This window comes from Loxodonta africana, chromosome 2 (assembly GCF_030014295.1).
Source record: "Loxodonta africana isolate mLoxAfr1 chromosome 2, mLoxAfr1.hap2, whole genome shotgun sequence".
Taxonomy (NCBI): Eukaryota; Metazoa; Chordata; class Mammalia; order Proboscidea; family Elephantidae; genus Loxodonta; species Loxodonta africana.
Window position 1 is genome coordinate 175,170,060 of NC_087343.1, and position 10,885 is coordinate 175,180,944.

General features: G+C 48.4%; 1 protein-coding gene across 8 annotated transcripts in view; it reads right to left on the minus strand.

Moving 5' to 3' along the window:
* Positions 1-8,571, minus strand: part of EBF1 (EBF transcription factor 1) — a 443,435-nt gene extending 434,864 nt beyond the window's left edge. For 3 of the 8 annotated variants that reach the window (XM_064278934.1, XM_064278930.1, XM_064278929.1), the window contains exons 1-4: positions 7,595-8,571; positions 5,484-5,640; positions 4,884-4,947; positions 4,176-4,231 (exon numbers count right to left, since the gene is read on the minus strand). In XM_064278934.1, coding sequence (XP_064135004.1) covers positions 4,176-4,231; positions 4,884-4,947; positions 5,484-5,640; positions 7,595-7,728 — 411 coding nt within the window. In that variant the 5' untranslated portion in view covers positions 7,729-8,571. Of the gene's footprint in view, positions 1-4,175; positions 4,232-4,883; positions 4,948-5,483; positions 5,641-5,941; positions 6,684-7,594 lie in introns of those variants that run through there. The other 5 variants (XM_010592220.3, XM_064278923.1, XM_064278925.1 and 2 more) reach the window with 4 other exon arrangements.
* Positions 8,572-10,885: the final 2,314 nt, after the last annotated feature.

The following is a 10,885-nucleotide window of genomic DNA, read 5'->3' on the forward strand; positions in this document are numbered from 1 at the left end:
TCTCCAAAACCATCAGCTTTGTTTTCACCCCCAGACTCCAAACAACACATTTTCCACTGTGATGAGTTTACATTTTCCCAAACACAGGTCCTGATCATGCATAAAAATTCCAAACTTCTTCATTCCTCTATGTGCAAGGAAATTTAAATCACCTGCATTTTTGACATCTTACCAAAGGAGAGCGAAAGCTGCTAAAATAGGGCCCCTGCCTATAAACTTGCCCTATCTTTTGTTGTTTGTTCGTTTCCCCAAATACATGAAAGAACCTCTCTGCTGGCCTCTCCTCTGGAACTTATTGATATACTAAAAATGTGTTTATCTACCAATGAAGAACCACGAACTGAAAGGATAGTTAATCAAATCTACGTAGCCATGGCAGGATATAATGAAACAATCAGTAGGAAAAAATGCACTTGCATCAATAACTTAAAGTACCGGGAATGTCAAAACAAATATATAAAGAAGTCTAGCTGGGAAGGGGAATCTGACAGCATTTCTGATTACCGTACCTTGGATGCCTACTGTGCTGGGACTTTTTAAGGTCCCCTCACCACATCATCTACCTGCAAATCTATACATGCAAGGACTGTGTGGCTACTATTTTCGCCCTTTCAAAAAAAAAAAAACTTTTGTTGGGGGGTGAGGGAATGTTTTGTTTTGGCTAACCTTATGGAATTTGACACCCTTTCTTTGAATCATAAAATGTCCCTTTTTTTAAAAGCAAGATGGTGGGAGGGGAGATGAGTTATAAAGTTTTTTTTTTTAACTATTCTAAAGATAAATTTAATAAATTTATTCACTGAAGCCATCACATAAAATAATCATATTTCAATTATTACTTGAAAATCTGAAGTGAGGCACATTAAACCTCAGACCTCCCCCTCCAGGATCATCTGAGCTTCTGCAGTAGATACTGTTGTTGGATGCAACAACCATAAACTTCTGGACACTACAGGGCTTTTTGCACGCGCACTAATGGAATACCAAAAACAGCAGTGACATGAAAACAAACTATTTTTAGTCCTGCTAAACTTGGTTTTGAACAACCCTTCTCAAAAGCAAGCCCCTTGTTTTTTAGTTGGTGGACAAATTTTTTAAAAAATATTATATTCTATGCGTTCGATGAAAACGGCATAGAGTGGGGGCTCAGATTCATGTTCATTCACGTCTAATGAAGCTTTGTCTTTCTTGGTGGAGCCCAACATTAAGACTCATTACCCAAAACAATCTAATGAGACACTGTGAGAAGGTGTGAAATACTGTGTCATGCCAAGACATCTTGGTTGATTGAATATGTTTCTGTTTGGTCTCAAAGCCACTAACCCCACCCAAGATCAGGAGCATTCTATGAAAATGTAGAGTGCACAGCTAATTTTGAATTTTCTTTATCATTGATTCCCCCTGAGTTTTAACTTTTAGGTCAAGGATATGACATCGAGCACATAAAGCTGCATCTCTGATACGAAAGGTGTTATAGCGATAAATGGAGCATCTAAGAGAGAACACTTAAACAGTGGCTAGGTATTCCCTCCACAATTTATGACGTTATTAGAACTCATCACATCACTGAACTTACTGCATTCTGCATGCTAAATGTCAAATTCCTGAGTCAACCTGAAAGAATTACACAGAGGGGAAAAAATGTAGCCATTTCATTAGTCAACTTATGTCAAACCTTAAATACAAATTATCATGTCACAGGGCAAGTTATGTTTCTTCATGCTGATCTTGTTTTTGGAGACTATTGTATCAGCTGTGCACATAAGAAGCTAACCTACTTCCAAAACTGTTACTACACATAATCAGAAAACAAGATAATGGGCAGGGATTGCCTGGCAGAGTGAAAGCTACAGAGAAGGTGGGGCAGTGATTGTGAAAGCAAACAGGTATGCCTCGAAAAATCCCTTCTTGATATTTTTAGGCTAAATTCAGATAATTATTTAAGCCTCTTTTCAAGTCATTTCCCATCAAAATATATAATTGCATACATTTATAATTTTCACTTTCAGTGAGATGTCGTATTACGGCAAATGACTTTCTTGTACTTGCTATTATTAAAAATAAACTGTATCTTGTCCTCGTTCCCATCTTTCTCTCTCTCAACTGACATTTATGATACCAAGCAGTCAAAGAATGCCTTAAACTGCAGTTTTCTTAAGCTCTATAATCTTGTTAATAAAATTATTTTTATGCATTTTTTTTAAGAATCTAACGATTATACTCCCACTGCTTTTGTCTAAAAGTGTGTAAATCCAGTTCATTTCATAATGGAAAAATCAGTGCTTGATAGTCTGTCTGTTTAGGGAGGTCTCAAATAAAGTTTTGGGGAAGTTTAAATCAGACGGAAGTTAATCACTTCAAATATCTCCTAATTTTGCCCTCCTTACAATTGGTTGTTTCATAGTACTGCCTGTAATTTAATACACACATTTGATGTTGCACGAGCAGATAGGTCGTATATACTGATTTTTTTTTTTATCTTTTAAGAAGTAAATCCTAATAAATGTATATGGAATATGTCCTAGGGTTCATGCTTTGTCCTCCCCTTACCACCTCTTTTTCTTTTTTGCTCCCCCCTCAAATGAGAATGGCAGGAAAGGATATCCAGGCTATCTAAGACAATTTTTGAAAACAAAACTCCACTGAAGGCATTTTCGTTTTGATATATTTTAAAAATAGTGACTGAAAACAGGCTTTTGTTTCTGCATGGCAGGAAAAAAAATTTTAAATACAGTGTCCAAATGAAAGAAAATTGTGCTATGTAATAATCAAATATATTAAAGAAAATAAGACCAAGCCTGAAAGTATAAATGTGGATTAACTCTGAATAATTAACTAAGAAATAAAGAGATCTTCAAGAAAGCTAAATATCTTAGGCAAATAACATGTAATAGATTTCAATAGATATTTGCTTATTATTTTTTAAACTACATTTCAGACCCTCATGTTTGCTATGTGGGTCACAATGAAATAGAGTAATAATAATGTTTAGAGCTGTCATTAAATTGGTTCTTCATGAGTAGATTTTTAAAATCCCAAAAGCTTTATCAGTGTGCACTTTGTACAACATTTTTAAGGCATCGTTTGTCCAAAATCAATTTTTAAAAATATTCATGTACACCCTGACATGAAACTTTTCAAGACAGTGTGTATGGAAAAATATCACTTCCCTTTTTTTTAAGGGAATATTATAAAATCACAACCAAGCAAATAAGTTTTAACTATTCTCTTTGTTCTAATTTCTTTTCCCCATTCAAAAAAGCTTTTTTTTTTCCTGCTACTAAATCCTCCAGCTACCTAACCAGCTACTTAATTCGGAAACTAAACTTTTTCTTAAAATTAAAAAAAAAAAAAAAGGTTCCTGTGCCTCATTAAAACGTCAGGCCTCTTTTCTGACTCGGCTCATAATTGTATCTTTTAAACCATAACTCAACCTTAATGTATACTGTTTGACACTCGCGTGTTGGGGAGCTTAAGAAAATGCCGTCCATGTACCTTTAAGACCGCAAGCTCACTCGTGCTGCCTGGCTTCCTGCCAAACTTGGAGGCAAAAGCAGGAGGATTTTTGCAAAATATCCTCTAACAATTGTGGCTGCCTTGTCCAACACCATCACCAACCTCACTTAAAAAAAAAAAAAAAAAAAAACTGTGGAGTGAATCATCCACGCTCTCAGACTGTCTCACCAAGCCTGAGGAAGCTGTCTTTGCTCCCAACCCCCTCTATCCTATGTCTCCCCGAGAGAGGCCTGACTAGCTTAGGTTTCAGAGGTTCAGCCCACTCTGCATCAAGGTCCCTGGGCACCTTTTGCGCCCCCTGGGGCTCCCTGACCGGGTCAGAGGAAGTTCAGCCCCTGGTCTTCCCTCTCAGCACCCTGTGATCTTAATTCAGAAGGCCTGAGTTTCCCTTGAAGGAAAGGAGTCGTCGAACCACCTTCCCCACGCGGCGGTTGCAAGTGTATGAATGGGCCCTCGCGCTGGCAAAGCCTTTGCTACCAGTGCTACTAAAAAGTGCTACTAGTGAGGTTTAAAGTCTGTCCTGGCTTGGACAAGTTCGAATCCCAGCTCACTTGCTGAGGCCCTCAGAGCCGCTGGACGAGGCTAGCAGCCAGCTTCGCGACTTCTCCGAATTTCGTGGCCCTAGAGTCGCCCCCGCGGCGCAGAATTAAGAAACTTACTTGTTTTGTCATGGAGTCAATGAGGCGCACGTAGAAATCCTGCTCCGTTCTTATCCCTAGGGGGAAAAAAGGGCGAACGAAGGAGAATTAAGTGAGAGGGGATCAGCTGCAAAAAAAAAAAAAAAAAAAAGGAAGAAAGAAAAAAAAAAAGGAGCTTCAGGGAGGGTGGGGGCTCTAAATACCCCCCTTCCCAGTGTCCAGAGAAGTGCCTCTAGCCTAGCCCTCTCCCGAGCGCTCTTGGTAGCCAGCTCACCCCCACACTGCTCCGGAGCTCTGCATCTGGGAATGGGGCAGAACCTCCACCTGGCTACTCTCCCTTACGACAAGGTGGGAACCCCTCTGCACTCTCCGGGAGCCATCAAGACTACGACTCCTCCATGCCCCCTGAGTCTAAGGGGCCTTGGGCCTAGAATCTGGGCCAAGCAGAGGGAATAGGCCTTTAGGAAGGAGAAGGAGGATGAATGCAACCCAGAGGAGGCGGGGCACCGCACCTGGTCCCAGGTACGAGAGGGAGCGACACAGCAGCCCTCGGGTCACTCGGGGCTTCCTCTAGTGAAACCTCCTCGGGCGAAACTTGGGAGAGGCTGGTTCACCCTGAGGATGATCGGCACTAAACTTCGCTGGGGCTCTCATCCGCCTGGAGTTCCCCGCGCCCTCTGCCCTGACTCGGAGACCCAGGGTGGGGGCGCAGACCCAGTGGAGCCTCACCATTGCTGTAGAGGAGCTGGAGCCGGTAGTGAATTCCGTTATTGGTCTTTTCGCTGTTGGCTTCCTGGGATGCAGCAGGACGCGAAGACACAAGAGACAGAGGAGAAAGGTCGTCGTGAATGAGTGAACCAACTTCGAGGCAACTTGACCCAAGTGTGGACCCCAGGTCGGGGGGCCAGCAAGGCCCGAAGCGGAAGAAATTGCCACCAACTCTGATCCCTCCCGCCGCCCTCAGACCCCGACTCTGCCCTCTCCCCTTCCGGAAAAGTCCGAGGGGCTCGCCCTAGAGCTAGCCAAGGCCTGGGGCCTGAAGCCGGGGCAGCTAGAGGCAGGGGCTGCGCGTGGCCGGGAGGCCGAGGGCGGGTTCGTCCCGGGCGCCCTTGGCGCTGGAGTGCGAAACTGGGCTCGCCCCTCTCCAGCTCTGGGGGCTCCACGCGAACTCTTTCAGAGCAGAGCGCCTTGGGCGGGAAGCCGGGGATCGCCCAGGACAGTAAAAGGCTTGGGGGACCTCGCGAGGGAGTGTGTTATGGATGCTTCGTCTTCACCAAGGGGCCTACTCCCCCGGCTAGGGCGACCGCCGGCGGCGCTGCGCCCACTTACTTTTTCCTTTTCCACGAACCCCACAAAGGCTGTCCTCTCGATCTCCACGGGCTGACCCTGTCTGTCGTAGAGGGCCAGGACGAAGTGGAAGAAGTTGGATTTCCGCAGATTGGAAGGCGGCTGCTTCTCAAAGTGAGCCCGGGCCAGACCCACCCCGCTGCGGCCAAAGACGCAGAGTTAGACTGCTAAGCGGGGCACCGACCCGCGCCCCCAGACACCCCGCACACACGCGTGAACCCCCAAAACACCGCCCTCTCCTGCCCCCAAAATGTTCAGTGGGCTCCCCCCACTCCCCCTCAGGTGCCCCGGGCCCAGTCGGGGACTGGGTAGCTCTTGTCCCCGCGTGTCCGGGTCTCCCCGGCGGGTGCAGAGCGCGTCCCACCAACTTGCCAAAGAGGTGTGAAAGTTTTGTTTGGGTTTCGTGAGCGATAGAAAACGCTGTAAACATTAACTCTGACCTGATGAGCGCTGCGTGGGGAGGAAGAAAAGTGGCGGCGAGGAGGTGAGCCCGCGTTCGCGGAAGAGAGCCCATCTTTTACAACTTGGAGAAAGGGGGGAGCATAAGGAATTGGTTCCTGGCACCCCTTCGAATCTCCTGTCTCAGCTCGGTGGGCAGGTGGGAAGTGATGGAGAACACGCTGGGCTTCTCGCTTCAGAAACCACCCGCCAGGAAACCTCCCTGCGTCCCTGTCGGCGGCGGGTGCTTGGTCTCTGGTAGCCACATTATACCCCCCTCCCCCCAGATAAAGCATATGGAGAGGAAGGGTCCAATGATGAGACTCAGAGCTGGCGGGGGTGGTCGCTATCGGATAGGAGACTAGGAGTGTTTTTGAAAGCTACATCGTGACAAAGTTTCGCTGTCCGCAGAAATCCCCACACTCATTCCAGAAATCCGAAAGACCGGGGCTGCTGGCTGAGGGCACCCGGCGGGGACTGGAGGCTGGGGCGCCGGGGGCGCCGGGCGGCCACTGACAGCCCAACCTGTCCAGCACACGCGCGCGAGTACACATATAAACAATACACACACACACACTTTCGCTTCCAGCCCAGTTACCCAGCTCACTCTCACTACCAACCACCCCCATCCTTGTGCTCAGCGGAGACGGGAACAGGCGTTAGGGACACTTGGACCAAGCCCCTGAAAGATGGGGGTGATGTAATTCGTCATCTTCTTTCTTCCCCTTCCGTACTATCTGAGTTGGATAGGGCCTGGGTCCGCCACTTCTCCCACTCCCCCAAGCCCAGCTAGAGGGCCTGAAAAACTCACTTGGGGCCAGAAGCCCACGGAAAGAGTGCTGGGAGTGCCCAGGAAAGTTCCCCTAGGTCAACCTCCAAGGGCAGTGCCTCAGGCCACACAGCTTCGCATCCTGGGAGCTGAATGGAAAAGGGGCCAGAAGAAGCCGAGGTGACACGGAGTGAAGTAGATTTTTTAGGGGATGTCAGAATTAAAGTTGTTAGCTACTGTTCTCTGGACAGACTGAGAAAAACTGAGAGCTAGAGAAAGAAGGAGGGAGAACCAGGTAGGAGAAATAAGAGAAGACACGGGGGAGAAATCAGAAGGGAAAAGAGGAGACCTAGGGAGGGATGGGAAAGAAGTGAGGGAAAGGAAGAGGGAAGAAGATGAGGAAGAAATGCAGAGTGGGAGGGAGGAAAGGAAAAGAAAGTAGAAAAAGAAAGAAAAAAAGGAGGAAAGGAAGGTAGGCAGGAAGAGTGAAGGCGAGAAAGAAGAAAGAGAAAAAAAGAAAGGGAGGGAGGGAGGAAGAAAGAAAAAGAAAAGACGAGCGGAAAAGAAAGCAATCACAAAAAAGCACAGATATTTAACATCATGCTGGTGAGACGTCTCTTCGGAGTAAAACAAAATGAAAACAGCCACAGACGAAGCAGGGAAAAGTGCCGGCGAAGCGTGGGCTCGTGGCAGGCAGCTCCCGGATCTCCGGCCGCAGGCGAGGATGACAGCGCGGCCCGGGAGCGCAGAGCCCCGGCGGCGAACGGAGCGGAGCGGCGGGCGCCGACGCACGAACGCGGCCCGGCCCCGCGGCGGTAGCGGCCGCAGCCGCCTCCTCCTCCCGGCTCTCCCGCTCGCTGCTCGCCTCCTCCGCCGCGGTACCCACCTCTGCGCCGCTGTGTTGGCGTCCAGCACCCCGGCGCCCTGCATCCACGTCCGCACCGCGTTCATGCCGCTGCCCAGCGGCTCTTCCTTCATGCTGCTTCCACTCCGTTGGATGCTTTCCTGAATCCCAAACATGAAAACAACCTTTTCTTGTGGAAAATCTCCTCCCCCTTGAAATATTGAAAAAAAAAAAAAAAGAAAGAAAAACGCCAGCCACAGATTTTTTTTTTTTTCTTTTTGAGACGATGAACTCTCACTAGAAGATCAAGGCGGGCTGGAAAGCAAATTTTTAAAAATGTAAACCCTCGCTCAAAACTGAGCGATAACACACAAAAAAAGGAAAAAAAAGAAAAGAAAGGAGAAAAGAAGAAAGGGAAAATCCAACGAAAAGACCAAAATTAAAAAAATAGAGATGTATGCTTGGCTGTTGGGGGTTGTTTGGTTGGTTGATTTTTGGCTTGGGTGCTTTTTTTTTTTTTTTTTTTTTGTAATGATCACAGGCCGGTGGAGGACAGGAGGGGCTGGAGTTTCCTTTTGTAGAGGTACCCTTCACTTGAAGAAGCAGGAAGAAAAAAAAAAGCCCTGATGGCAATTTAAGAAACAATAGACTCAACTCGCGCTGCCGGCTTTGCTACTTCAAGTGTCATTTTCCACAACCAGGCAAGTTTTTCCTCTCTCTTTTTTTTTTCTCCTTCTCTCCCAACCAAAGATGTTTCTTTCCTTTCAGTGCGTGTAGATGAGGAGGACGCTGGTTGCCGTAGACAGATACACCAGAGAGGGAGAGTAGGGTGGGGGGGAGGGGGGAGAGAGGGAGAGAGAAGGGGGGGAGGGAAAGACAGAAAGAGAGAGAGAGGAGAGGAAGAAAGAGAGAGGGGTGGACCCTGCGGGATGGAGATTCTGTTTTCTCCCTGCTAAAATAGAAGTGATTTGCAGGCTTTCCCTATGGAATCCAGTTTGACTCTCCCCAGAGCTAAACACAGGCACACTAACCCCAAAGGGAGGAGGCGGAGCCGGCGCCTCGCAGCCACGCCCCTCTATTTGCATAACGTCATCTTTCCGCCTCGCCGCAGCCAATCACAGCTCAGGAGCCGGCCGGCTAGCGGCGCGGGGCCACGCTCCTTCATTAACATCCCTCTCCTGTGGGCGCAGGGGAGCGGGCCAAAGTTCCTCGCAAAGTGGCGAGCGAGGGGACGCTGAGCACCCACAGCTAGGCTGGGGAGGAGCGGGATCGAGCGGGGCCGGAGAGAGGGCAAAGGGAAAGGAAGGGAGGGATATCCTTCCCAGGAATTTGAGCTGGGGTCTTCAGCCTGACCACTGCGGTCCCCTAGCACCCTCGCAGCTCCCTGAACGCGCTTGAGACGCACAGGCTGCACCCTCCCAGGGCCGATGATGCGTCCTGCTCCGCTTTTCTGGGACGTCGGGGGCAAAGTGGCTGAGACCGGAGAGTCCGGGCAGAAAAAAACAGGACGTGAGCCCCAGGTGCCCACCTCTTCGCTTTGAGGCGTGGGTGGTGGGGTGGAATATGGGTGCTTGCGGTTCGGGCGGCAGCGTTGGGAGCTTGCAAAGACACCTCCTCCACGCAGGGAGAGGTGGATGGATCCTGAGCCCCAGGCAAGCCAGGCGCTGTGGGTCCCCAGGGAGCGGGTACGCAGGCTCTGCCCCCAGCCCGGCCTCTGAAACACTTCTTGCGGGCCGCTGGCCTCGAGGCCACCGGCCTTAGGCACTGTACTCGTTCACATGCTCACTGAACTCCGGCAGACGTCGGGATATGGAATGGTGGAATGAATGCTCTCACTGGGGTTGTGGGTCTGGGTGCATTTAAATTTTTTCTCAAATTCAATCCCCAACCCCTCCTCCATCCCCGCCCCAAAGTAGTTTTTGCTTTAGAGTAACTACCAAACCAACAAGTATCTCTAATTTAGTCCTTTACATGGTGTAGGGTTTCTCTCCTCCCTCATTCGTTCTCTTAAAAGAGTCGATTAAGCAAACCCTTTGCAACTTTTGTCCCTGCCATATATCAAGAAAGATAGAGATCGAGAGGAGAGAGAGGAAGAGAAGAAACGTGTCTCACTTCAGGCCTTCTGTATAAATGCTTGTGTCTGGCAAAAGAAATAGCTAGATGTTTCTGGGTAATGTGCCCCCATCATTTTTTAGCAGGTTGTAACCTCTAATAAGCACATGGTGAACTTCTGTTTCATTGCCCTCAAAGGAACTCCCTGACTGCCGCCAGATCTGCTAAGGACTCCTTCGGGGAAATGCTCTGCCAGAAATCCAGGTCCCTTTCTGTCGGCCTTCCTTGGCCATTTGATTTAGGAAGCTCATGGAGTCAGTGATGGAAAAGTACACATGCCCAAGTTGAATGGAGACAGGCAAGAGTTATGCTTTGTGCTCTTGGCTGAGCAGCAAAGTGAGAGTCACTTCCTGATTCCTAAACTGGATGAAAGAATGCATGCCAGGCCTGAGGGTGCGTGGCCACTATCCCCAAACACTGCTTTATCTCCCATGACCTAACTCTCATACCATTTAATCTGGACCACTTATATCCTGAGCACCTTCTCCCTTGTACCATAATTAATGCCATCTCCAGTCAGACACTCCTGAAAAGGATCAGTCTGGCCTGTCAGGATCCCCACAGCATCTGTCAAGAGTTCTTGGCATACAATAGGTGTTCAGGAGGGGTATGATGGTCATAGACTAGAAGGGCTGTAGGTTTGGGGGAAGAGGGGCAACCGGACCTTCTCTATCTCTATAGAGTTTAAAAGCACAATTGAAACTGAGGCTGCTGAAACCTTCTCAAAACTCCAAACTTAACGATGCCCCAAGCCCAAAGGATCCCCGGAACTAATCCCTTTCTCTTCTTGGACCATGTTGTCCAGCTCAGAGTAAGGAGACCAGGAACCAGCGGCTACCCACCTGTCAATGGGTCCCAGAAAGCCCTGGATCTCCCTTTCCTTACCTGCCTGAGCCTCCATTTTACTCTCCAGTAAACAGCCTGCAACGCTTCAAGTTTAGTCTGGTAAGGACAGACCCTAGTGATGGAGAACACATGATGAGGGATCAGATCACTGCCAAAGGGATGTGGCAAAGGTGTCAGGGGAATGGGAAACAAAGCCACTCTGAGGACCACGACCAGTGAGAGACACACAACAGATGGATTTCTGAGGGTCATGCAGAATCCAGAAGCATTCTACAAAGGTTGTGTTTGTTGGAGCCCCTCAAGCTGCCTGATCAAATGAGAAATTGGCCCAATTCCTGCCTCAGAGCCAATCTTTCCAGGAACTAGTAAGACAAA